The 27,941-nt window shown below is 40.9% G+C and overlaps 1 protein-coding gene across 3 annotated transcripts in view; it reads right to left on the minus strand.

Annotated features, from left to right (window-relative positions):
* Positions 1-7,051: 7,051 nt before the first annotated feature.
* Positions 7,052-27,941, minus strand: part of pgm3 (phosphoglucomutase 3) — a 50,294-nt gene continuing 29,404 nt past the window's right edge. For 2 of the 3 annotated variants that reach the window (XM_048600587.1, XM_048600588.1), the window contains 10 exons: positions 25,485-25,618; positions 23,810-23,962; positions 23,319-23,514; positions 19,290-19,450; positions 15,418-15,501; positions 15,107-15,205; positions 13,990-14,109; positions 13,411-13,533; positions 10,016-10,189; positions 7,052-7,444 (listed from right to left, as the gene is read on the minus strand). In XM_048600587.1, the coding sequence (XP_048456544.1) occupies positions 7,355-7,444; positions 10,016-10,189; positions 13,411-13,533; positions 13,990-14,109; positions 15,107-15,205; positions 15,418-15,501; positions 19,290-19,450; positions 23,319-23,514; positions 23,810-23,962; positions 25,485-25,618 (1,334 nt within the window). In that variant the 3' untranslated portion in view covers positions 7,052-7,354. The remainder of the gene's footprint in view (positions 7,445-10,015; positions 10,190-13,410; positions 13,534-13,989; positions 14,110-15,106; positions 15,206-15,417; positions 15,502-19,289; positions 19,451-23,318; positions 23,515-23,809; positions 23,963-25,484; positions 25,619-27,941) is intronic. The other variant, XM_020534601.2, reaches the window with a different exon arrangement.

The following is a 27,941-nucleotide window of genomic DNA, read 5'->3' on the forward strand; positions in this document are numbered from 1 at the left end:
TGTTTTGCTCTGTCTGTCCCTTGCTATTTATGCTGTTACGTATGCAAGTAGCCCTATTGCATAGTCTATGGATTAACAAAGGACGATACTGTTTTAAACCAAGGAGACAGTGTTACTGGAGCACATTGTATGCAACTCATAATTAGAATTAGAATTAGAATCCCTACAGTGTGGAAACAGGCCCTTCGGCCCAACAAGTCCACACCGAACCTCTCAGCATCCCACCCAGATCCATCCCCCCATGACCCACCTAATATACACCCTCTACCTCCCTGAACACTACGGGCAATTTAGCATGGCCAATCCGCCTAACCTGCACATCTTTGGACTGTGGGAGGAAACCGGAGCACCCGGATCAAGAAAGAAATGGTGTTGGATCTCTTGAAGAGCATTAAGATGGATAAGTCCCCAGGGCCCAATGGTATCTACCCCCAGGTTGTGAGAGGCAAGAAAGGTTGCTGGGGGTTTGACCAAGATCTTTTTATCCTCGTTAGTCACTGGAGAGAATTCTTAGGGAAAGGGTTTATGCACATTTGAGTGTGGCCTAATTAGGGATAGTCAGCATGGCTTTGTGCAGAGCAGGTCATGTCTAACTTGATTGAATTTTTTTAAGGAGATGACAAAGGTGATAGATGAGGGCAGAGCAGAAGTTGTTGCTGCAAAAGCTCAGCATCTGTGAAGAAAAAATCAGAGTTAATGTTTCAGGTCCGATGACCCTTCTTCAGAACTGATGGTAGCTAGGAAAACGTCAGTTTATATGCAGAAAATAGGGAAGGGAGTAAACGATAAGATAGAAACTAAAGAGAGAGAAGAACAGTTGGACAGACAAAGGAGTTGATAACGATTCAGTTGGGAGGGTGAATAGTTGTTAATGGGGATTGCTAATGACTAACAACGGGTGGTGTTTAATGGTAGGCTATGTGATAACAAGGCTTGGTGTGACGGATGGGGGGCATCCATGGGATGGGAGAACATGGGAGAGTTTAGGCCGTAAAATTACTGAACTCAATATTGACAGGGCCTTCTCCCATGTCCTAGCCCCCTACCCCACTGATTTACAGCATCTGCAGTTCTTTCGGTTTTTATTTATGCAGAGCAGATGTTGTCTACATGGATTTTAGTAAGGCTTTCAATAAGATTCCTCCACAGCAGGCTCATCCAGAGGATTAAGATGCATTGTATCAATGATGACTTGGCCATGGTGACATAAGTTCAGAATTAGCTTGCCCATAAAAGGCAGACAGGAGTGGTGGAAGGGAATTTTTTAGGCTCGGGGTCCTAGGACAAGTGGTGTTCTCCAGGGATCCATACTGGGACCTCTGCTGTTTGTAACATATACAAATGACTTAGATGAAAATGTAGATGGGTGGATTAGTAAGTTTGCAGATGACAAAGATCGGTGGAGTTGTGGGATAGTGTAGAAGGTTGTCAAAGAATACAGTGAGATATAGATCAATTGCAGATATGGGCTGAGAAATGGCAGGTGGAGTTTAATCTGAGAAAGTGTGAGGTGTTGCACTGTAGGAGATAAAATGTAAGGAAAAGTATACAGTTAATGGCAGGACTCTTGAACAGTACTGATGTAACACAGAGATCTTGAGTTCAAAGTTCATAGGTCTCTGAAAGTGGCCATGCAAATAGACACGGTGGTAAAGAAGGTGTATGGCATGCTTGCCTTTATTTGCCAGGGAATTGAGTACAAGCGTAAGGATGTCATGTTGCAGCTTTATAAGACTTTGGTTAGGCCACACTTAGTTCCGGTTGCCACATTACAGGAAGGACGTGGAGACTTTGGAGAGGGTACAGAAGAGGTTTACCAGGATGCTTGTCTGGATTAGACAGTATGAGAAATAAGGAGAGACTAGAAAAACCCTGGTTGTTTTCTCTGAAGCAGCAGAGACTGAGGGCAGACTATATAGAAGTCCATTAAATTATTAGATGCATAGATAGGGTTAGCAGTCAGAATCTCTTTCCCAGAGTTGAAATGTTAAATGCATGCACTCTAGTGTTAAAGGTTGGAGGGGTGCGGGTGGTGGGTGTGGTTCAAAGCAGATGTGAGGGGCAAGTATTTTTACACAGTGATAGGAGTCTGGAACAAGCTGCCAGAGTAGTGGTGAAAGCTGATACATTAGGGGCATTTAAGGGGATTTTAGCTAAGTGCATGAATATGCAAGGAATGGACGGATATGGGCCAAGGGCAGGCAGAAGGGATTGGTTTAATTTGGCATCTTGTTCAGCACAACATCACTCCTGTGCCGAGCTGTACTATGTTCTAAAACAGCTCATCTTCTGGATCCAGACTGATGCTATTGACCTGGTTCCTTGATACTCTTTTTTTCCCCCCTCTTCCACCCTTAATATCCATGTCTTTTCTGTCTTTGTGCATCTGTTTGTAAATGGGCATTGGGGTTGGTGGAATTTAAGAGGTATCGAGTCTGTCACAGAGAATTATAAATTAGCAATTCATTTTGTCTTTGTTTAAGGACAAATTGTAATAAAGTTAATTTCTTCTTAAGTAGAAAAACCTAGTGAGTGTTTTGTCCTGAGTTGATCAGTCAGAAAAAAATCAGGGATTTTCAACAGATAAACTTTTTCATGTTTGTGATGACTGCAGGAGTAGTGGGGCTGGATTTCCAAGGGTCTACTGCAGTGAATCGTGATGTTTGGGAGCTCGTAGCTGAAATTGTTGGAACAAAGATAATGTAAAATTGTGTGTGGAGTTGGTAAAAGATAAAGAGATTAAAGAAAACACCAAGTTTGTTACTACAAAAAATAAAATGGCACCAGAAACTGCAATGCCTTCCTCCAGGTAGAATAGATTCCTAGAATTCCTTTCCTTGCATCTTCTGGAAGTGTAATGCTGTGCTGTGGGCAAAGCAGACATAAACTGCATCAACTGTGGAGAAAATGGCAGACCTAAGATATAAGCACAGACTTCAATACGTAGGCGGACTGGGAAACCCAAGTTGGTAGCGGATCTCAAAAAAAGAAATATGTGGAATGTCTATGAGTTTTTTCTGGAGCAGCTTGTAGAGCCCACTGGAGAACAGGCAATTCTGGATTTGATGATATTCTAATGAAGCAGATTTGATTAGGGAGCTTAAGGTGAAGGAACCCCTAGGTTGGCGGAGGACTTAATAGGTATTTTGCATCAGTTTGCCCAGTGGAAGACAGCAGCAGCATACCAAAACTTCATGAGAGTCAGGGGGCAGAGCTAAGTGTAATGGCTATCACTAAGGACAAGGTGTGGGGGATGCTGAAAGGTCTGAAGGAATTACTGGGGAACCTTGCAAGTCTAGTAGCATCTGTGGACAGGAAGCAGAGTTAACGTTTCAGATCCCATTGACAGTATGCCTTTAATACCTATTACCAGTCTTTGAAAAATATTCAGTTGTCTGTTAGTAATCTGTGTAGGACCACTACTGGAAAGGAAGCAGGACATCAAGTACATCCTTACAAATCTGATATGATAATCCAATTTCCAGAAGCAATTCCTTTGACAGACAATGGTAAATAAGGTAGGAGTGGAAAACCTAACAATTTTTAAACTCTCTATGGCATACAAGACCAAGTACAATCTCATCAAAACTTTCTCTAAAGCTTTCTATGACATTCTAGCTTTCTAGCCTGACCCCCGCCCCCAACCTGCCCGGTCACAAGAGCCAGGTCCTGTGTCACAGCCTAGCAGCTCCAGTGCCACGGGTTGCGGCTTGTACTCCCACTGCTGAGCAACCATCCATCCCAACGACAAACTAGAATTTGCGAGTGCTGCAATGCAAGTATGGTGACCACACAGGGAGGTGTTTTTTTGTCTCCCTCCTAGTTTTTTACCAAGTGCCTAAGTCTTCAGAGAGGACCTTTTTCCTGAGAGGCTGAATGTCAAGGGGGGTGCAGGGCCCCAAGTCTCTGCCAACCAATGCCCCAGAACCTGCCCTGACAGAGTTCACTGAGGGACCCTCTGCCAAGTGATCCTGGGAGTGGTGACACTGGGGGAATGGAGCTGGCTGGTTGCACTGGACCACTACCTACTCTCTCACTGGGGGCAGGGTCAGTAGCCAAGACGATTGCCCAGAAGAAGCAAATGCGGCTCAGTGGTGGACGCTGGGAATGATGTCGTGTTTATCTTCAATCAGATTATGGATCCCCTAGTGCCCCCCTGACTAACTCCAGGCATTTTTTGACAAGCACTTCGGTCATCACGACAGTTGGCTTTGGATCACTGGAACAATTTTGAACTGATCTTCTGGTCTGCATGGGCAACTCAGTGCACCTGGGATGGCCGAAGTCTCTGCTTAGGCCGCTGGACTGTACTATCTTACAGGGATCAAGTGCTGGTCATAAACCAGCTGGTGGCCTCTGTGCTCTGGTACCAGCTGGCCTCTTTGACTCTTCTCCCTGGTTTTGCCACCAAAGTCCAAAAGAAGTTCTTCTGGGCCAATATGATGCACTGCATCGCGGCAGAGGTTCTCAGTCTCCCCACTGAAGAGGGCAGTCAGTCTCGCTGGTGTGTCTGTGCGTCCAGGTGGTGACGTTCTGTCTTCAGACCCTGCAGCAATATCTTTATGTCAAGTTTCCCCCCAGCCGATGCCACTTAGCAACAGATTTCTTCTGCTGGGTGCACAATCTCCTGCTCGTAGATCATGAGAGTCTTTGTCTCCCTGTCTTTTGTCTGGAATATAGTTGGGTCGTGCCGGGGTTTCCTGCTGTCAGGATCTGCACTTCCATCATCAAAGGTTCATGTGGGCAGTGGAGGCCTGGACTGGATGTTACCGCAGGAATTGGCAAATGGTAATGGTGGACATCCAACTTGCAACTGGTGCCATTCATTGCCTATAAATGGTGGTGCTCAGACCCTGATGTTATGCACCAGTTGGAGGATGGTTGGGTGTGTGCTGGGATCCTGTCTTTGCATACCCCTGGTCAAATGGAATTTCACATTCCCCCTAGGGTCCTGACCCTCCCTCAGGAGCCCATGCACCACAACCTGAGTGGTCTCTCAGGAATGCCCTCCACGTTCTTCTGTCTCATAAAAAAGCACATTTTGCACAAACTGCTGCTGCACAACATCCAGTTTGACACCTTCATCTGCAACCCGTTCTTATTTACCACACAATGTGAGAATTCCCAGTGGATGGCTCTCTATATTGGAACATAAAACATAGCACAGTACAGGCCCTTCGGCCCACGATGTTGTGCCGAACTTGTACCCTAATCCTAAGGTCTATCTAAACTCCACCCGTAACTTATACTATCATCCATATGCCTATGTAATAGCCGCTTAAATGCCCCTAATGAGGCTGACTCCACTACCCTCTCTGCAATGTATTCCATGCCCCAACCACTCTCTGAGTAAAGAACCTACCTCTGACGTCTCCACTATATCTACCTCCACTCACTTTAAAACTATGTCCCCTTGTAATAGCTACCTCCACCCTAGGAAAAAATCTCTGGCTGTCCACTCTATCTATACCTCTGATCATTTTGTACACCTGGAGTTCTCTGAATTTCGACTGGGGACCTGGGGTGAGAGTGTTACACACAGCAGACTTGTGCAATTTCAGATTGTGGCATTTGACACACTCCCAGTCCAACTGTTTATTTCACAGAGCTGTGGAGTCTGTGGATTGTGTGAATATTGGTTATGGGCAAATACACAGGCTTTGCATGTATAGGTGATTTACTGGTGGGATTAGTAGATGAAGGTGTAAATTGTCACAATGATTCGGTGATGGGTTTGAAAAAAAATTCCACTTCTGGATATAAGAAAAAAAAACAAAAAAAGGGATAAAGTTGGGGAAATGGCACTAATTGGATTATTCTATAGGGTCTAAATGGCTTATTTTGGTACAACTCTGACATTCTATCTCAGCTCATTTTTTTTTTAGTCTTAGAACTTTTTGATTTGACTGTAACATGTGAGCTGAGAGAATGGGGAGATAGAATCAAAGACAACTGGGTATAAATCATACATTTAATTAACTTTGCTCTGCTAAATTTATCAATAAATTGTTAAATCTTTAGTTTAAGCTATAAACCTGGTGTCTGGTGTTGGTCTTTCAGAAAGTCTGGTTGGAAATCGATTTTGAGGGTCATTCAGTATTTTAATTTCACCATGTTGCAACTAGAGGGACAGGGGACACTGATTTGATTTGGCTGGCTGACTCCATGTTGTAACAGACAGGACAGGCTGAGGACATCACAAGGAGGGTCCTCTGCCCTCAACTGCTCACCCAGGGGAGTGGAGGCTTACTCAGATTCAGAGTAGGCTCCCAAATACAGCTGGCAACAGAGTCCCGCTTTCGTGACGACAGGTCATGACGGAGCACACTTCACTTTTATGCCACCTGGTGGTGGCATTTGCATTTACACAGTGCCTTTCACAAGCAGTGGACAATCAAAATATTTTGATTGTTGTCATTATTGCAATGTAGTTAATTTACATACAGCAAGATTCCAAAAACCGCACCAATGATGGCCAGATTTCTTTTGGCCACAGTGTACCTGGTCAATGACTGATGTTCTGAAACTCAAAAAACAGCTAGTGGCAACAGGCAGAAGATCAAAAAAAAATGTGAAGTAAAGCAAACAAATATGGAAGTCACTGGATGCGCAAAGTCAGAAAAGTTTCATCTGTCCTTTTAAATTTCCAAAATGTTTCCAGGTTTTCCATTATCTTCAGGAATCCTGGATTACTCCCTTTTTTTACAAATAGTGCGAGGGATCTTTTACATCCATGTGAGGGAGGAGGAGGAGTCTTGGTTTAATATCTTATGTTGACATGTCCAATAGTGCAGCACTTCTCCAATCCTCCATTCAACAATCAGTTTGGAACCTCAGTTCTGCAGTAGGACTTATATCTACTAATACATGGACACAAGTGATAGCAACATTTTTGGAGAATGTGGGGAACCACATTCCTACCACCCTAGATTTTTCCAAGCCAGGAAAAGAAGGAAATCTCAAGCAAGAATGCTGCTATCCTGCAAGACTACATGAAGTTTGGCTTATGACATTATTCAATCCATAAAATATTACATATCGTAAACAGATGTTCCTGCTCTAGTATTTTTTTTATTAGTTGTATTCAGATCCAGGTCAAAACAAAGAATTCCAACTATTCAATATGAAATTTTATAATCAGCAGTTCTCACGAAAGCACCATTACTACTTGATTGTGGAATAAACATGCAAAATATGTATTTTAACCTTCAAAGGATCACAAATTCCAGTTACTGAACACCCCCACCCCCACCTCCACCTCCCCACTTCCCCAGCCAGTGTCTCCTTGTAGTCTTAATATAAAGTATAGCCCAAGGAGTGCACGTCGACACATTCACCAATTATCTTGTTTTCTTCAATGCAACAACTTTGGTTCCTCTCCTACTCCTCCAGCCAATTTGTACACGACAAGGCTCACTTCATGTGCAAGAGTGTCTGCATTACTCTGCAAAATAAACAAACTGCACTTTACAAACTGTAAACATGAATTATTCTATTTATAATCTGTCAGATATCAAATAGCCGATCAATTCAGTGCACTATGTATAACACTGTGACTGAATGCACTGAGATTTTCTTTGGGCTTATCTAAGATTTACAAGGATGTTGCCAGGGTTAGAGGGCTTGAGCTATAGGGAGAGGCTGAATAGGCTGGAGCTATTTTCCCTGGAGCATTGGAAGCTGAGAGCTGACTCTATAGAGGCTTTTAAATCACGAGGGGCATGGATAGGGTGAATAGACAAGCTCTTTTCCCTGGGCTGGGGGAGTCCAAAACTAGAGGGCATAGTATAAGTTGAGGGGGAAATATTTAAAAGGGACCTAAGGAGCAACTTTTTCATGCAGAGGGTGGTGCTTGTATGGAATGAGCTGCCAGAGGAAGTGGTGGAGCCTGGTACAACTGCAACATTTAAAAGGCATCTGGATGGGTATATGAATAGGAAGGGTTGAGAGGGATATGGGGCCAAATGGGACTAGATTTATTCAGGATATCTGGTCGACATGGATGAGTTGGACCGAAGGGTCTGTTTCCACGCTGTACAGCTCTCTGATTTGAAGTATAGGTAGCAACAAGAGATCCACACTGATTGTGCTTGGATGTAATTACTTTGTAAATGGTGCATGTTATTTCTGCAGATACACCAAAAGAATCTCACAAAATGCTCTCTGGATTGTGAAATAGTCCACAAATAACCTGCACACACCACTCTTGTAGATCACATGTAAACAGGATCTTTACTTTGTTCAAAAATAATTAGAGTACTGTGTACAGTTTTGATTGCCTTATTTAAGAATGGACTATAATAGCATTTGTATTAAACGTAGTGCAGAGAAAAACTTGACTGACTTCTGTTATGAAGGAGTTATCTGATGAAAGAAAGGCAGGTTGCACCTGTATCCATTGGAATTAAGAATGAGGAGAAATCTTGGGGCAGCACGGTGGCTCAGTGGTTAGCACTGCTACCTCAGTGCAAGGAACCTGAGTTCGATTCCACCCTCTAGTGACAGCCTGTGTGGAGTTTGCACATTCTCCCTGTGTCTGTGTGGATTTTCTCCCACAGTCCACAGATGTGCAGGTTAGGTGGATTGGCCATGCTTAATTGCCCATAGTGTCCAGGGATGTGCAGGCTAGGTAAATCATACCATGGGAGATGCAAGGTTACAGGGAGAGGGTAGGGGGTGGCTTCCTTTTGTGGGAAAGTCTAGAACTGTTCAAAATTACAGGACCTTCCATTTAAGACGGAGTCAAATGGATTTTTTTTTCCTCACGGAAGGTTATGAATCTGTGGAATTACACCACTACAGTACCCCAGATAGTCATTGAATATTTCCAAGGCAGAGGTAGACAGATGGTAACAAGGTACTCAAAGGTTCTACGGGGTAGGCAGGAAATAGAGTTGAGGCCACATTACGATCAGGCATAATCTTATAAATGGTGGAAACAAAAACAAAGTTGCTAGAAAAGCTCAGCAGGTCTGGCAGCATTTGTGGAGGAGAAAACAGAGTTAACGTTTCGGGTCCAGTGACCCTTCCTCAGAACTTATAAATGGTGGTATGGTTTTGAGGTCAAATGGCCTACAACTGCTCCTAATTGCTATGCTCATGCATTAAAAATAGTTGAAGTCACAGAAGAGAAAACACGTAATTAAAGGAACACTTTGGGCACAATTCCATTGCATGGCAGACTAACTGTGTACTTTAATTTTTTGGAGAATTACAAACTTGTACTGAAAATTGAAACACGTGATACTCTTTGTTCCAATTTAAATTTTGCTAGAAATGGTGCAAGTTACACTTGATACCAGTTTGAAGCAAATTGTTTAGTTGCATAAGGGGAATTTTCAAAGTGTTGAATTTTAAATTTGTATATCTGAGAAGATACAACTTAAATGATTCTTGAATTAAGTGAAATTTGTATGAAATTTTCTGCTGCAGTTTTATTTTCAAGAAACAACACAGCATGGAGCTGGAGGAACACATCAGGCCAGGCAGCATCAGAGGAAGAGGAAAGTTGACGTTTCTGAAGAAGGGTCCTGACCTGAAATGTCAACTTTCCTCTTCCTCTGATGCTGCCTGGCCTGCTGTGTTGTCTCTGACTCCAGCATCTGCAGTTCTTGCTTTCGCTGAGTGATTTATTTTCAAGAAACATGATTTATGGTTAATCATCGAGGTCAGATAGTGTCTTAGTCTCCTAACCAGGCTGAGAGGCAGCACTGCTAACCACCGAGCCACATTGCCACTCTAAGGATCTTCTTTGCTGTCTTCACTGCATCTTAAGTTTTCGTAACAAATAGACATGCATAACATATGCTTAATAAATTCTTGCTGATTCATAAATACTTTTTGTTCATACCTGGTTAGGTCAAACATAACTGAGAACCCTAGTGTATTAAATTAAAAATTCAAAACCTAGTTATTTAATTTAAAATAATTAAAATTCCTCAAAATCCCTAGAACTTACAACATTAGAGTAATACAGCTTTACAGTGAATCAACTGATTTTCAATGCCATACTTGCCTGGGTTTCAGCTTCAGCATAAATGCGGACCACATCTTCTGTGCCTGATGGACGTACAAAAGCCCGTGACAAATTGTATTTCTTCACCAGAGCATCAATATTTTGCTGCAGCCCTGCAGGGGATACTACTCGCTTTCCAGCATCCACGGTGACAATTATTTGTCGATCAGACACCTAGTACAAACCAGAATAGAAAAAGGAATGCCTGAAGCACATGAAATTGTGGAACACAGAACTTAACGCTTTAGCACACATCTTAAGCTCATGCAGAAAATGCTCCATTAATTTTACGACCAAAAACCTTTTAAGATTTGACAAAGTTGTTATACTGAAGAACTAATAATTATCAAATTAATTACTACTCCCGTTATCAACTCTCAACCTTGTTATAAAATTCTAGCCAGACTACTTTCTTTTTATTCACTTGGGGGCGTAGGCATCATTGGTTGGCCAGCATTTATTGCCAATCCTTAATTTGGAAGCTTGATTAAACCAATATAAGACTGTGCAAGAAAGGAACAAGATAAGGCTGTTTGGCCATTGAGCTTTCCATTCAATAGGATCACTGCTGATCCAACAGTCCTCACAACCACTTTCCTGTCTTTCCCCCGTAACCCTTGATTCCCCTATGGATCAAAAATCTATCAGTCTCAGCCTTAAATGTGCACAAGGACTCTGCCCCCTCAACTATCTGTGACAAGGAGATTCAAAGACTCTCAACCCTCAAAGAAAGAAATTCCTTCTTATCTCAGTCTTAAATTGGCACCCCTTAGTTCTGAGAATGAGACACTATCTGACCTCAATGCCCTCTGGTCCTAGACTCTCCCATGAGACGGAACATCCTCTCAGCATTTACCCTGTCAAGCTCTTTCAGAATCCTGTAAGTTTCAATGAAATCACTTCTCATTCTCTAAACTCCAATGAGTAGAGTTCCAAACATGTTTACCCTTTGTCATAAGATAACTCCTCCATACCAGGGATCATCCTAGAGAATCTTCTCTGAGCTGCCTCCAATGAAATAATATCATTCCTTAAGTAAGTGAAATAAAGCTGCTCACAGCACCACAGGTGTGGTCTCACCAGCACCTTGTACAGTTGTAGTTATACTTCCCTGCTGTTATACTTCAATTCCTTTGAAATAAGGGGCAAAATTCTATTAGCCTTCCTGATTACCTGCTGCACCCATGTTTCATGCTCAAATATCCCCAGGACCCTTTGTGTTGCAGCTTTCTTCAGTTTTTTTCTCCATTTAAATAATACTATACTTTTGTTCTCTCTTCCAAAATGGAACATCACATTTTCCCACATTTGCCAACTTCTTGCCCACAGACTTAACCTATCAATGTGTGATATATGTTGCAGAGTAAACTGATCAGTTTGGTCCTTGATGGCACTATTTTCTGACTCAATGCCCAGGGTGTATTAGGTATTGAGCACAATCTTGGATGACACAGTGTGAAAGAGCACTGCATTGTCAGAGGTATTTTTGCATGAGATATCATGGCCTGTTAACATCCATAGTTGTATTCATGGAGACCTCCACAGAACATACAATATTTTCCTTATGAAAGGTGATAAGTGGAAAATTAAAGCACTGACTAAATGGCAAACGGAAAGAACAAGTAAGTACTCAAATTAGAAAAATGTTAACTATTAGTGTCTCAATGATCTGAGCTGGGACCTCAAATATTCATTATATTTATTAATTACTCACTTAGAAACACAACAGAGAACTGCCACATAATGAAAATGACACAAACATTGCAGTAAAATAAGTAGTGAGGACGAAGTATAAAACTGCAAAAAGACATTGCTGGCTAAGTAAGTAGATAAAGCTGCAGCTGGATTTCAACCGAGTAAGTATGAGGTCATTTACTTTTGGGCAAAAAAAAAGGGTCCATGCAAAAAGAAGATGTATTTATAGCATTTTGAACGTTGTAAAATTTCCCTCAATGCTTCACAGCAGCTTTAAGAAGAAAATGTGACACCAAGCCATCCATCCATATTATGGAAATTGATTTAAAAGATGGTTTTAAGAAACCTCTTGAATGGAGGAAATAGAAATGAGGTGGAGAGGTTTAGGGAAGAAATTCTGCAACATTGGGTCTTGGCAGCTGAAGTCAAAACCACCAATGGAAGAGATATTAAAATGGGGTTCTCAATAGTGCAGAATTGCTGCTGCAGTTGTCAGAGAGCTGTAGGCGATTACAAAGATAGGAAGGGGCAATGCCATACAGGGATTTGAAAGAAAAGGAAAGAATTTTAAAATCAAGTTATTACTTAACTAAGATGCAATATGGGATAGTGAACACAAGGGTGATGCATGGACAGAATTTAGAGAGAGTTTGCTCATAATCAGTAGAAGTTTGAAAAACCTTAAGATTATGGAGGGCAGAAGATGAAAGGCCATCCAGGCATGAAATGGAATATTCAAGCATGCAGCTAACTACGGCAGGGATATAAAAGGAAAATATTGCAGATGCTGGAAATCTGAAATTAGAACGAAGAGCTGGAAAACTCAGCATGTCAGACAGCATCTGCAAGAGAAACAGAGTTAACATTTCAGATTCCTGACCTCCCATGAGAAGCTTCTAAGGCAGAGATGACAGATTCAACAGCAGATGAGCTAAGGCAGAGTTGAGCAGTGGTACAGAAATGGATATAGTATGGATACAGTTAAAGACACAGTGGAAAAATCATAATGGAATCAGATATGACACCAAGACTGAATATCAGGTACGGCTTCAAATTGGAGTCAATGGCTAAGAACAGATCTTGTGGCAAAGATCAACAGCAATAGCATCACTCTTCCCAATACCTGAGGAGATTCCTGCTCATCTAGCATTGGACGTCAAACAAATCAAACACATTGGAACAGTCAAGTTATGAAGTTGAGCAGGGTGTCAGCATCACTGATGTGGAAACTAAACCTTTGTTTGAAGTTGTCACTGAGTGACAGCATGATTGATGAACAACAGGAGGGCACCAAAGATAAATCCATCAAAGAGCCAGACAAAACATTACATTTATATAGTTTCTGCTGTCTAAAAGCACTTTTCAGTCAATTAAGTACTTTTCAAGCAAATTCCCTATTTTACTGAAGTAAAAAATGCTGCTGGTAATTTGTGCATGGCAAACTCCTTGTTTTAAATGACCATCTGAGGGGGCCAGAATTTAATCTCTCAACCCAGAGGTAGGACCTCCAGCAGTGCAAAGTTCCCTCAGTATTGCCCTTGTTCAGTCTAAATTAAATACTCCAGCTTGTGAACCCACAATTACCAAAAGATGAGAATGGCCATGATGGACACTAATTAAACTTCTTTCCCTTCACTTGCCCTTAAAATGTTCAAAGCTTCCAACCTGTTATATTAACATAATGTAAAGAACAGACTCACCTTCACTTTTAGTTGCCTGTTAGGAAGGTCTGTGTAAATTGAGTCCCATTGCTGGATTGTGAAGCCCTTAATAGACAGGATGGCCTCTATTGTTAGCAGGTCTGATATGGCATCTCCCACTGTCTAGAAGTCAGAATCAGAACTCAAAAAATGCACTCAGTAGACTGATGGATATGCCCACTTAATCCTGGTGGACCATTGCAAATAAAGCTACGAGTAGTCAGGTATGTCTTTTTTATAATTATATTACATGGTTAGCAATATTTACTGTTCATAGGACTAAGCCGTTTAATAATTAAATGAAAATCTCCAGGTACTGCTGGTTTCACCAACACCTAACACATTCTGAGTTCCCCACTATGCTATTGTAAAATAGCATCAAGTGAATGCCAGTCACTTACACAGATGCTGGAGATGAGAGAGTCAGTTTGATGAGAGTCAGTTCAGATTTCTCTTTCTCATTGAGCAAATTGAGCTCTTCAGCAAATTATCAGTATACAGCCTGTCAAGTCATATTGGAAATGTCTACTTCAAATAGCTACATAAAAGGTCATGCTATGCTTAACAAATTTTACTCACCTGGTTGATTAAGTCAATTGTATTTTCAAGCATCTTAGCTGCATTGATTCTCTCCACTAGTTGATTATTGTCTTGAGCCAGCTGTCTGATTTTATTTTCAGCAGTTTTACTGAAGAGTACCTTAAAAGGGGAAAAATAAGTAGACATTTTCAGATTCAGCTAACATGGTATTCTCAATGCTATTAATATAATTTTAAACACAACATTCCCATCAGACAAGCAGAGGGTTCTCCTTCCCACCGCTCGTGCTTCTCAATTTCTCCCCAAAATGTAAAAAACAGTGACTGTAAATTTAGCTCCAAATTTTAAAATACTAATTTATGTCACCAAAGAAATAAAAAAACTGGGCTGTTTATCAGGTTTCTATTGATTTTGAATTTGGTACTTTTCTAACAAAGAAATACTGCAACTTTTACATCATTACAGCATCCTTAACTATTATTACAATGAAATTAAACTAAAAATGGCTTAAAAGCAACTTCCTGCAGCATTCCATTGTTATTTTTGAACGGCCCACTAAATCTTGCCTAAGGCACCTAATCTAAGATTTTTTTCACCATTCTTTCAACTTCCACTGGAGTCTGATACCCCAAAGCTTTTTGGGAATAAAGATTCCATTTCTATTTGCACTTTAAATAGAATATGGTAAATACTTTTTATGTTACAGCAAGTTGACTATATTAAGAAGGACAAAAGGTCTGAAGACCCTCTTTGGAAACTAATATTCATGTCGCCACTGTGGACTGATAAAGTGTCCTTTCTCACTTCACCTTCTTATGCCATAATCTTATCTCAGACAAATGAATGGTCAGGCATCCAGGTCCTAGGTGCAGTTAATGTTTATCTAACCAGCTACTGAACAGAAGTGTTAGAACAGTTCTGTTAAATGCCTTTAATATTTCTTTTTGGAAGGGAAGTATATGACCCTTTCACTCCCACCAACATACAATAATCATTTTAGGGAAAGCAGCACAAGTTTATCAGAACATGTCATACCAACACTTTACATTCAATAAATTAAGCCTTCAGTCAACAGAACAGGTACTCTTAAATGTTCATGAACACCTAAATAAAACAAGTCAGACCAGTATAGCTCTCCATTCAAATTGCTACTCACTGTGCCATGGCCATTTGCTTCAAAATAAACCCCAACATCAAATTCTTGAGCTTTATGGTGCAAATATTTCACTCCTGTATTTACACAGTGTACAGGAACCTAGGGAAAAATCAGAAGCACATATGTCAGAAACAGTGTAACAGATGGGGTAATTTCATTTGCATGCCAATATGTAACTTGCGGTGTTCATGGTTGAAATGATTGTTAGATCGCTAAGTTACACATTAATTGTGAGGCATTACTAATATACGTTATGGGCAACTTTGAAACTGTTAAAATTTACAAATAATTCAGTTTCAGAATTTTATTACCTTCATGACCTCTGTGATGTATCTTGTTGAGCTTCCATTTGCATAGGCAGTCTGAATTACTGCTATCTGCAAGTCCAAGTCTGTCTGAGCAATAAGAAAAATGACAATTAGCTCTAGAGCCAAGGAGCTTAACTACTAATACTTAACTATTAGCTCTAATCCAAAGAGGGCTCAGGTTCCAATCCATTGCAAAGGTTGTATTTACCATCATACCAAAATGCAGGAGTTGCAGATAATAACAACTTTTGCTGGTCTCTTTTGCTGGAGGATTTGCCAAACACTTTGTGATAAAGGGGTCAGACACCTTTGACAGATCAATAAAGGCTATATTGAACTCTGTGCTGCTCCAGACTTGCTGACAGATAGAACGCAGTTAAGATAAGAACCTTCTCATAGTGGATAGAATGGATAAAACTTTACAGTTTCCATAATTGGCTCATCAGCCTTCTTGAAACAATGATGAAATTGTGTTAGTACATCTTATTCCCAGACTTCTATAAAGTAATAGTTTGAGTGAGAGTTCATGAGTTTATGGATCTCTGTAGCAATGCTGTCAAGACCCCATAATGGAATAAAACAAACCTAACTGGGCAAGTAGCTCAACTGAACGCAATGAACAATAAACATACTGAACGAAACATAATTCCCAACAATATAAAAGGAATTCAGGAACAGAGAAAACTGAAGGTGCACAAATCATTGCAGGTTGCATTACTGATTGTAAAAATAGTTAAGTAGGAACAGAGTGTTATACATAGAGGTAGAGAATAGAAAAGAATGTTGAAATTAATCATTATAAAAATTTGGTTCAGCCTCAACCACAACATTGTGTTCAATTCCAGGTTCCACACTTTAGAGCACAAAGAGGTTTTGTTGAGTAAATACATTGGAGAACCTGGGGTTACTCTTCTTTGAGATATATTTGCATCATCGTTAGCCATGGGTGGGGTCCCAGAAGACTGAAAGGTAGTGAATGTTGTGCCCTTATTCAAGAAGGGCTGCAAAGAGAAACCTGGGAATTACAGACCAGTAAGCTTAACATCTGTGGTAGGTAAGTTACTTAAGAAGATTCTGAGGGATAAAATATACGTGCATTTAGAAAGACAGGGTTTGATTAAGAATAGTCAGCGTGGCTTCGTGTGTGGGAGATCATGTCTCACAAATTTGTTAGAGTTCTTTGATGAAGTGATCAGGAAGGTTGATGAGAGCAGCGGGTAGACGTAGTCTACATGGATTTCAGTAAGGCCTTCGATAAGGTTCCACATGGTAGGCTGTTCTGGAAGGTCAGATCACATGGAATCCAGAGAGAGCTGGCAAATTGGATACACAATCAGCTTGATGGTAGGAAGCAGGGAGTAATAATAACATAGAATCCCTACAGTGTGGAAACAGGCCCTTCGGCCCAACAAGTCCACACCGACCCTTGAAGCATCCCACCCACACACCCATAACACTATGGACAATTTAGCATGGCCAATCTGCCTAGCCTGTGCATCTTTGGACTACGGGAGGAAACTGGAGCACCCGGAGAAAACCCACGCAGACACAGGGAGAATCTGCAAACTCCACACAGACAGTCGCCTGAGGGTGGAATTGAACCTGGTGCTGTGAGGCAGCAGTGCTAACCACTGAACCACCATGCCACCCCAGATAGTGCACTATTAGTGGAATGATGCTTGTCGGACTGGAGCCCTGTGACTAGTGGCATGTCTTAGGGGTCAGTGCTGGGCCCATTGCTGTTTGTTATCTATATCAATGATTTGGATGAGAACGTACAAGGCACAATTAGTTAGTTTGTGGATGACACTAAAATAGGTGGTATCATGGACAGTGAGTAAGCTTATCAGAAATTGGTCAGCGGGGGAAGTGAGCCGAGAATTGGCAAATGAAGTTTAATATAGATAATGCGAGGTGTTGCATTTTGGAAAGTCAAATCAAGGTAGGAGATCCATGATGAATGGTAAGACCTTAAGGAGCATAGTGGAACAGAGGGTCCTTGGAGTGCAGGTGCACAATTCTCTGAAAATGGAGTCACAGTTAAACAGGGCAGTGAAGAAGTTTGCGACACTGGCCTTCATCAGTCAGGGCACTGAGTACAGAAGGTGCAAGTTATGTTGCACTTGTACAGGATGTTGTTGAGGCCACAATTGCAGTATTCAGTTTTGGTCACCTTGCAATAGAAAGGACATTATTAAACTGGGAACAGTGCAGAAGAAATTTACAAGTATGTTGCCAGGACGCAAGGGACTGAGTTATAGGGAGAGGTTGGACAAGCTAGGACTTTCTTCTTTACAGCATGGGAGACTGAGGGGGGATCTTACAGAAGTATATAAGATCATGAGATGCATGGATAGGGTAAATGCACTCGATCTTTTTCCCAGGGTTGGGGAATTGAGGACTCGAGGGCATCAATTTTAGGTAAGAGGGGAAAGAATACATGGGAATCTGAGGGGCAACTTTTTTAGACAGAGGATGGTACGCAAATGGAATGAGCTGCCAGCGGAAATGGTTAAGGCGGGTACATTAACAACATTTAAAAGGCATTTGGACGAATACATGGATAGGAAAGGTTTAGAAGGATATGGGCCACGTGCAGGGAAATGGGGTTAATGTGGTCAGCATGGACCTGTTTGGGTCGAAGGGCCTGTCACCATGCTGTAGGACTCTGTGAGAGAAGATTGAGAAAAGATTTGACAGAGTTGCTCAGAATCATAAGGAGGCAAACAGAATAAATGGAGAAAAACTGTGCAGGTTAGGTGGATTGGCTATGCTAAATTGCCTACAGTGACCAGGGATGTGCAGGCTAGGTGGATTAGCCATGTGAAATGCAGGGTTACAGAGATAGGGTGAGTCTGGGTGGGATGCTCTTTGGAGGGTCGGTATGGACTCAAATTGACCAAATGGCCTATTTCCACATTGTAGGGACTTTATCATTCTGTAATCGCAGTAGGAAACCAATTGAAAGGTGATGTTCAAAAGACCTATCATCAACAAGAGGGTCTGGGCCCGAAACGTCAGCCTTCTTGCTCCTCTGATGCTGCTTGGCCTGCTGTGTTCATCCAGCTCTGCACCTTGTTATCTCAGCAACAAGAAGGAAATTTTTTTATATAGCAAATTGTAAGAATCTGGAATGCTCTGACAATAACATGAAAGCGGACTCCATTGTGGCTTTCAAATTGGAACTGAATGGAGAAAACTTGCACGGCTACAGTGAATGGATGAGTTGTTTTGCAGACAAGCAGCGCAGACTTCTACACTGTAAACATTCTATGATTCCACACATGGGGAGACTGGGAGACTTGAGCTATGATTAGTGGGCAGCCTATAACCAAAGGAGGATGAAACAGATAGCTTAATAAATCTAATAATGATAAACAACAAAACATATAAACGTAATTCTACGGGTGCCCATGACACAGTGACACTTCCCTACCTCAGAACCAGAAGTCCTAGGTACAAATTCCACCGGCTCCAGAAGTGTGTCATAACACATTTAAACAGGTTAATGAATAATAACTACAAATGTGATCCTTCATTTCAAAACTGATGATCTACAGGTACAACTGTTCAAATATACATTGATACATTTTAGTTCTTTATATTTTAAGTGCAAATTTTGAAAAGTAACAAAGTACAAAGAAAAACCCTGCAGTTGTAGCAAAACCTGAAGCAAAAACAGAAAATGCTTTAAACAGACAGGTCAGTCAGCATGTATGGAAAGAGTAAATAATGTGTAGATCTGCATCACACTATTATGAAGGGTTTTCAGCTAAAATCTTAACATGTCCGTTCTCTCCACAGTTGCTGAGTCAGCCACTAAGATTTGTTTCATGAACATCAACATCATGAGATGACTTGAAGTAAGGATTTACCTTGACAAGAAGCTCCTGCAGAAATATAGTAATTAAAGTTGCAATCTTATCTCCATCAAGAAGATGGAAGCATCCAGATTCATCAATATAATAGTATACAATTCTGTCTGCATCACCATCAAATGAGCAGCTGCGTTCATTTGTCTTAATGTGTAATAAGCCTGTAACAATTGAAAATATGGTTGTTAACAACTTTCTCATAATTAGAGCAGACAATAGCTGGAAACTATCCTGTTCACTTGCAATGCAACCTATAAAGCTTATACAAGTTTTATCTCCATAATCTGGCCTGCAGTACTATGGTTTCCCAAAGAAACTGCAGTGCTCTGTGCCCTTACGTCCATGATGCTTTTCCTTGCTGTATTGGTATAAACCTTTTAATAAGCTGTTTGGGTCAGTCTCCAAGAGATTTATATCCTCTACAAGTAGCAGCACTAATTGGTCCATTGAAAATCACTATTTAGTCATGAGGAAATGCCCAGTCTGCATTCACATAAAGCAGAAGGATCGTGAGCAATATGAAGACTGCAACATTGACAAAGCAATTGGAATTGTACTGGCAGGTACAGCTTTCATACTCTCCAAAGTAACTACTTTTCATCTCATTTTATCACCTGATTTCTCTTTTCCCCAATTTCTATCCCTCACGGACTGAAATTGATGTCGGAACCCAAACTTTGATTTCTAAACCAATTCATAATTATCACCCATTTCCACTGTCAATCTTGCAGTTTTAACTTCCTGCTCTTCCACAGGAGTTCTCACTACTTCAGGAAGTGACGTGAGCGGCACGGTGGCTCAGTGGATAGCACTGCTGCCTCACAATGCCAGGGACCCGGGTTCGACTCAACCCTTGGGCGACTGTCTGTGTGGAGTTTGCACACTCTCCCCATGTTGGTGTGGGTTTCCTCCGGGTGCTCCGGTTTCCTCCCACAGTCCAAAGATGTGCAGGCTAGGTGAATTGGTCATGCTAAATTGCCTATAGTGTTCAGGGATGTGTAAATTAGGTGGGTTTATTGGGGAGGGATGGGTCTGGGTGGGGTGCTGTGTGGGTCAGTGTGGACTTGTTGGGCTGAAGGGCCTGTTTCCACACTGCAGGGATTCTATGATCTATTAATTTTTGAATTCCTCCAAAATAATCTTCTCTCTAAGAGTGTCTTATATTTGATCTATTTTCAGTCCCCGTATCCACCTATCAAGGATACTTTGTTTGATCCTTTCAAACTTGGTGTATACTTGACCAGATTCCCTTAGATTTCTGAAACGTTGTCTGTAGGCTTCTGGTACCAGCTCATATGCAGTTAAAATAGCTTTGCTCACCTCCTCAGATAGTGATGCAAATACCTCACAAGCTCTACGCACCAAATTTGTTTGAATTAACAATATCCACACGGTCACCGACCAGTTCATTTGTTTAGCCACTTTCTCAGAAGAAATGAAAAGCCTTCTACATCCTTCTCGTTGAACTTAGGCAATGCTTGGACATGTCTAAATAGATCCCCATCAAGTCCTTAGCTACGATGGGATTGCTCTCCATTACTGTATTCATCATCACTGCTACCTTTCACATCTACCTCCACTATTTTAAGCCAACTTTTGAGTTTTCAGTTCCAACCTCTGAAATTCAAAAACTCTTTCTCCCTTTCCTTTTCACTTTCCTCTGCTTTCAATCATAATTCAAATTGTTTCATTTCCTTTTTGTGTTCACGCTGCTTCATTTGCAATTGAATTTTAGCCATTTCCATTGATTCCGATGGCATTTCCGGCAATCATAAATACCCAGTTACTGCTGTAATTATCCCTCCTTTTTGTATGGACAAAGACATTCCCCAGCTTGGCTGCCAATTCCAAAAGCTGTGCCTTGCTCACCATCTGTAAAACTCCTAAAGTGACTTCTTCCACCCCCAGGAAACTTTTAGTGACTGAAGAGCCATACTACAAAAGGCACACCCTATTTAAGCCAACCAAATTCAAAACCCGAAAACAGAACACCAACACTCACTGCCTTAATCCTAAACCCAACCTAGAATTAGAGATTTTGATCCTGACAATAGACCCCAGTTTGTTATGGACCAGACCAAACCCCTTCAAAATATATTAAGAAGGTCGTCTAGACCCTAGCTTTTTCTTATTTTAAAGGTAATTGTAAGGCATTGTATTCCGGATGGAATTTGATTGGTCAAATTACCAGGCTTGAAACAAAACACACTTTATCCTTACACCAGAATTAAAATACAGAAAATAAAAATAAGAGAATTGGCTTGACTGTAACTCTACCAAAACTCTTAACAAAATACTATATATATTAACTACTACTAAATAACTGTTCCAATATAGTAAAATCCCATAAAACATTCTTGGCAAAGGTAAATTGAGTACAATAGATAGTCTCACGTGCAGTTCTAGCAGCAGGAAGAGAATCCCAGCTTTAAGTGTAACAGAGAGAAGAATAAGAGGTTCCTCATCCAGCTTCAAGATCCCAGCAACTGGTACTGAAGGCTAAAACTAAAAAAATCGTAGTTTTGTGGGAGCTTGACCCCACCCATTCAGACTGCTTCTATTGTTCCAATTTTTAAAAAATCCCAAGGTTTCACAAGCTGTTTATTGGCTTTGGAACAGACTGCTTGGCGCCTCTGCTCAACCCTTCATAAAAAGAAAACAGGTCAAAATACACTTCTTAAAATATCGTCACAGGAATAGCGTGTTCAGTTTAGGGCATCTTATTTAAGGAAGGATGTTAAAGCCCTGGAGAGAATTCAAAGCAGATTTACAAGAATAATACTAGGAATGAAGGGCTTTAGATATAAGGAAAGATTAGAGAGATTGGCCATATTCTCCCTGAAGCAGAGAAGATTAAGAGGTGACTTTATTGAGGTGTTCAAAATTGTAAACAATTTTGACTCGGTAAAGAACGATATTGGACGGCATGGCGGCTTAGTGGTTAGCACTGCTGCCTCACAGCACCAAGGTCCCAGGGTTGATTCCACCCTCGGGCAGCTGTTTGTGTGGAGTTTGCACATTCTCCCTGTGTCTGCGTGGGTTTCCTCCGGGTGCTCCAGTTTCCTCCCACAGTCCAAAGATATGCAGATTAGGTAGACTGCCCATGGGAAATGCTGGGTTACAGGGATAGAGTAGGGCATGTGGGTCTGGGTGGAATGTACTTCTGAGAGTCAGTGTTGACTCAATGGGCCGAATGGCCTGCTTTCACACTGTAGGGATTCTACAATTCTGTTTCCAGTCGTTGGTATGAGAGTAACTAGGGTCACAATTTTAAGATTGTCAGTAAATAAGGAGAAATTTCTTTTTTTTAGAAAGTTGTTAGGTTTCAGAATATGCTACGTGGGACAGTGGTGGAGGCAGATTCCATAGGTTTCAAAAGAGAGCTGGTCAAATTTTTAACGTGCTAAAGGTAGAGGGCTGTGGAGATAAGGCTGGAAAGCTGGTAGTTCTTTTGGGAGCTGGTACAGACATGATGGGTCGAATGGCCTCCTGCTGTACTGTAAAATTCTATGATTCTATACATTATTTTATATGGCTCACAGATAGTTAGTGATGCAGGAAATTTCTTAGGTAACTCAATAAAGAAGCACAAGTGTATTTTCATCAGGAAGATACTGGGGGTGGAAAACCAAAGTTATGAGGAAAGCCTGAAGATATTGGCGCAGAAAAGGCTGAGGGGATAATTATTTAGACTTTCTAAAATTATGAAGGGTTTTAGTAGAGTGAATGGGGTATTTTACTTCAGCTGGTTTGGGTGCTATTGATTTTGGTCACGTTAAATCACAAATTTAGAGAAGAATTTGAATTTGTTTCACCTAGCAGAAGCTCTTTAAAGAATACATTGTCATTTGGAATAGCTGAGGCAAAGGGAGTTGCACATTTTCAAGAGAAATGTCAATAGATGTTTGAACCAAAGAAACATAGGGCCTTGTGTAGACAAGACATAAAAGCATAATGATTCAAATGGCCTCCACTGTAAATTTGTATTCGATCATTTCATTTCACAAACTCTTCAATTCCATCACTTGCCATGAGGTAACTTCTGTTGAACCTTTACAAAATCTGCTCCGCAGAGGTAGTTCAGTTTGCCATTCACACCATTATTATGGACCTTCAGCTGCAGCTTTTTCTCAAGGTATGGCTCCAATTCCTGGAGCTTTAGTGCACCAATACCATTTGCTCCGTCCACATTCAATTGTCGTAATTCTTCTGGATGGTAAGGAGTCTGTGGATTGAGAGAATATTGAATCACACCAATAGAATATGTCTCATGTAGATGTCTCACACTCATTTAATCAAAAAGATACATATACCCTTAATCATCAATCATCTCAAATTAATAACATTATCAGCTAAAAAATGTTTCAAATGTTTAAATGTAAGCAATATTGATTTTGCAGCTTGGACAGTGTGCGAAATCAAATCACAACATCGGCAATTCACATCTGAATACTGAGAACAAAACATACTCTGACTTTTGCCAACACTTGAAAACCATGACCAATGATCAACGTTCATACCTTATTATAGATAATGTGGCCATTCTCAAAAAAGCCGGTGTATGTCCTTGGCAGTTTCAGTTTATTGGATGATGGAGTAAGTACAGAGCAAGACTGGCAAGTATTGCAAGCCTTACAGTGAAAAATGAATGAGTCTGGTGGAGGGATGAAGAGCTAGGTGGATCAGAATGGACCAATTACATTAGAAAATGTCAACCACAAAGAAAGATATTCAAAACATGACATCATTTGAAAGCAGATAAATGAGTGGGTGATCAGTACCTTGCTTTTACTCTTTAAACTAAGGCTTTTGTTTAAACTGGAAGAGAGAAAATTTTAAAAATTTATTTGGGTTATGTATTGCAATAAGTGAAATACTCAGAAGAGTATTAGTATACACTAGGTCCAGAGGAATTAATCATCAATAGCTTAAACAGCTTGGCAAAAAAATGAATTTCTTAAACAAAATTCTAACTGGATATTAAAAGAAAAAATAATTCTTTATAAAATATAGATGGACAGTCATTAAATGCAACTTACAGGTCATCTGGCTTAAACTCCGGATTTCTGAGGAATAAGAAGAAAATTAAGAGTTTCCTGGATTGTGTATTCCAGGCTGTGGCCACCCTTCAAGCCGAGAAAATTCTGAATAGTAGATGGGTAGCCAACTGGAAAAGTTGAAAAAGACAGGAAGTGCAACAGATTTGAAGGTGTGCTAGTCTGAAACAGACCCTTCGGTCCAACTAGTCCATGCCGAACACAATCCTAAACTAAACTAATCCCACCTGCCTGCTCTTGGCCCATATTCCTCCAAATCTTTCCCGCTCATGTACTTATCCAAATGCCTTTTAAACGTTGTAACTGCACCCACTTCCACCACTTCCTCAGGAAGTTCATTCTACATGCGAACCACCTTCTGTGTAAAAAAAGTTGTCCCTCATGTCTTTTTTAAATCTCTCATCTCACCTTAAAATTATGTCCCCAGTCCTGAAATCCCCCCATTCTAGGGGAAAAACAACTACCATTAACGCTTTCTATATCCTTCATTATTTTATAAACTCCTATAAAGTCGCCTCTCAACCTCCTACGCTCCAGTGAAAGAAGTCCCAGACTATCCAGCCTTTCTTTATAACTCAAACCTTCCATATCATGCAACATGCTTATAAATCTCTTCTAAACCCTCTTCAGCTTAATAATATCCCTCCTACAACTGGGTGATCAGAACTGGGCACAGTATTCCAGAAGAGGCCTCACCAATGTCCCGTACAATGTCAACATTATGGCAGCGTCAGCTGAAATCAAGGAGCTGAATTCTTCTGAGGATTCACGCAGATTAAGGGCCACCTCAGCAACTTTCATCTGGTAACTCTCACTTCTCAGACTAGTAACAGCAAAGTGTGGAAACATTAATACCAATCAACGGAAAGAGAAATCATGCGACCATTCTGCTCTTCATGCCCACATCAGCTGGAAATAAAAGAGCTATCCAATTTAATCCTGTGTTCCAATTCATAATTAGCCACAATCAATCAATTTGTAGTGAGTAAATCTTTATGGTCGTGGCATAATTGTTATCTTAAGGATTATCCAGCCTGTTGAATAAAGTTTAGCATTTATGGGAGATGTCCAACAGGAACACTTTTAACTTCAACACCTTTTCTAAACAGTCAACCTTCTTTATTGATAATAAAAGTACCTGCTTAGTCATTGCAAGAAAGGCCTGAGAAAGTTTCTGGTAATATCCTTCCACTGTGGCAGTCCCATAATGCTCCATGGTATTCCAACAGCAAACCATATAATGCAGCTGTGGGGTGCTTACAAGGCCATAATCTACAATCAAGAGAATCATATAACCTATTATTAATAGCTTAATAATATGAGATAACACGGTGTACAGCTGGATGAACACAGCAGGCCAAGCAGCATCAGAGGAGCAGGAAAGCTGACGTTTTGGGTCGAGAACCTTCTTCAGAAAGCTTAATAATATGACCTGTTATGGACTGGACCAGACCAGAACTACCCCACAGAAGTATATTATGAAGATAGCCTAGACCCTAACTTTTATGTATTATTTTTAAAAGGCAAGTGTAAGGCGTTGTGTTCCAGACATGATTCGATTGGTCCATCGTCAAGCTTTTATCAAAATGTACTTTGTTTTTACAACACAGTTAAAATACAACAAAAGGAGGAATTGGCATAACTTTACACTATGGAAATACTTAACAAGATAATGTATTATTTAACCACTAATCATCGACTGTTCCAATAAAGGCAACATCCCATAAACACCACCTTTGGCAAAAAGGCAATTCAGTAAAACAGTTACACTGTCATTATTCTCACGTGCTGCAGTCCAGAAGAAACAATCTTCCCCTATTGATTTTTAAGAGGAAGCCTCGTTGTCTAAGACTTCACTCTCGCAACAGAGAACTTAGGCATTCAGCTCCACAAGCCAGCAGATAACTTCTCAACTAACTGAAAGCAGAAGTAAAAATCTTCCTGGGTCTATGACAGCGCTGACCGTGCCCACTCATGATTCTTTTGCTTAAAGAAAAACCACTCAGGGAGAACTCAAGACTGTTCACTAACTGCATGTCTGAAGGAGATAGTTCAGCACCACAATGACAACACCCTTCTACAAGAGAAACAACATAGAGCACCTCTCTTAAAAAGATCAGTATCGTCACAATCCATTTGATTTCACCTTTGTCATATCCTGCCAGATTCAAGACCATAACATGTGACGTCTATATTGTGTGAAATTAAAATCCAAACTGCCTGCTGGAAAGGAATTTAAGACATGTTAATATTAGCATTCAAAAAGAATAGCACGATTGAATATTTTATGCTGAATAGTTGAAAGACCCTCATCAAATTCTGATAGTCAAGATTTCTCATTTTGAATTGTGACAGCAAACATCTTGGGTCACATTATATCAGCCAATGGCTGGGACAAGTTATCTCATGCATTCATATGCTTTTCAGCTTATTATCTGAGTGAGAGAGATATTGCATGAGTTAGTAGACAAATCAAGATTCAAACGAACAGTTCTCACCACTCGCAAGACAATCTGGGTTCAAAGGTTCTGACACCATATTTAAAAGCCAGCTGGACATTGTTTCACTTGCTAGAAGCCAGAAACAGCACTGGAACCTGTGATAGCTAGCACCAGAAGCTCAGGAAAGCATACCAAGAATTCAAAGCAGGCTCTAGGTTTATTGATGCTGCCTTGCAGATACTCCTGGACAGATGACCAAGTGAAGTTCACCCTCATCCCAGGGACGATATGACGTGTCCATCAATCAGAATTGCTGTCCTGAGAGCTGAGCACATTGTGGGTCACTGCCATTGGTTTGCAGAAAAGGGACTACAAGTAGTGCTGCAAGAAAATGAATGATAGCTTTGGGAGAGTAGAGGAAGTGCTACCATCTTACCTCTTCTACCTTGCACACAGAGTGTGTATCCTTTCCACTGCACAAGCAGCTCGTGAACAGTCATTAAGTGCAATCCTCAGCATCATATGCATGATGCGTGTTAGAAGGCCCACACCCAACTAATCCTCTCAAACTATTAACCCTTCCCTGACCATTACATTTCCAACTCATTTACTGGAAACTGCTTGCCACATTTCATCTCAAACTTGACCTGCATCCACTTCCATCACACAATCTTTCTCTTTGTCTTATGGCAGGACAATTGCAGCTCCAGAGGAGACAGCGGTAATGCACTGAACTGTTCATCCAGATCAGCAAGGTAATGTTCTTGGGACATGGGTTTGAATCACACAATGGCAGATGATGAAATGTAAGCTCAATAACAGAAAGTCAGGCATAAACAGTTAGCCACAATAGAGGGTGCTGGTAAGAAGCAACCTAGGAACATTCTGGGAGATGCCAGTTTAGTCACCAAGACTCAGATGGGGATCACATGCAAAGGCTTGGCTGCTCATGAACCAGGCTTACAGACTGAGTGAGTAGTGCCTCAAGAGAGATAAAGTACTTACTTTTTTTAGTTGTAGTCTGTTAAGACAGCAAGAGGGAGAGACCTGAGTTTTGTGACTAGTCGATAAAAGTTGTGTAATCAGTTCCTTGTTGTCTGGAGTTCATAGGGTTTGAAACAGCAGAAGAACTTGGCCCCATGGAATGCTCCTCC

The sequence above is a fragment of the Rhincodon typus genome, chromosome 9 (genome assembly GCF_021869965.1).
Source record: "Rhincodon typus isolate 14 chromosome 9, sRhiTyp1.1, whole genome shotgun sequence".
In the NCBI taxonomy this organism is placed as follows: domain Eukaryota; kingdom Metazoa; phylum Chordata; class Chondrichthyes; order Orectolobiformes; family Rhincodontidae; genus Rhincodon; species Rhincodon typus.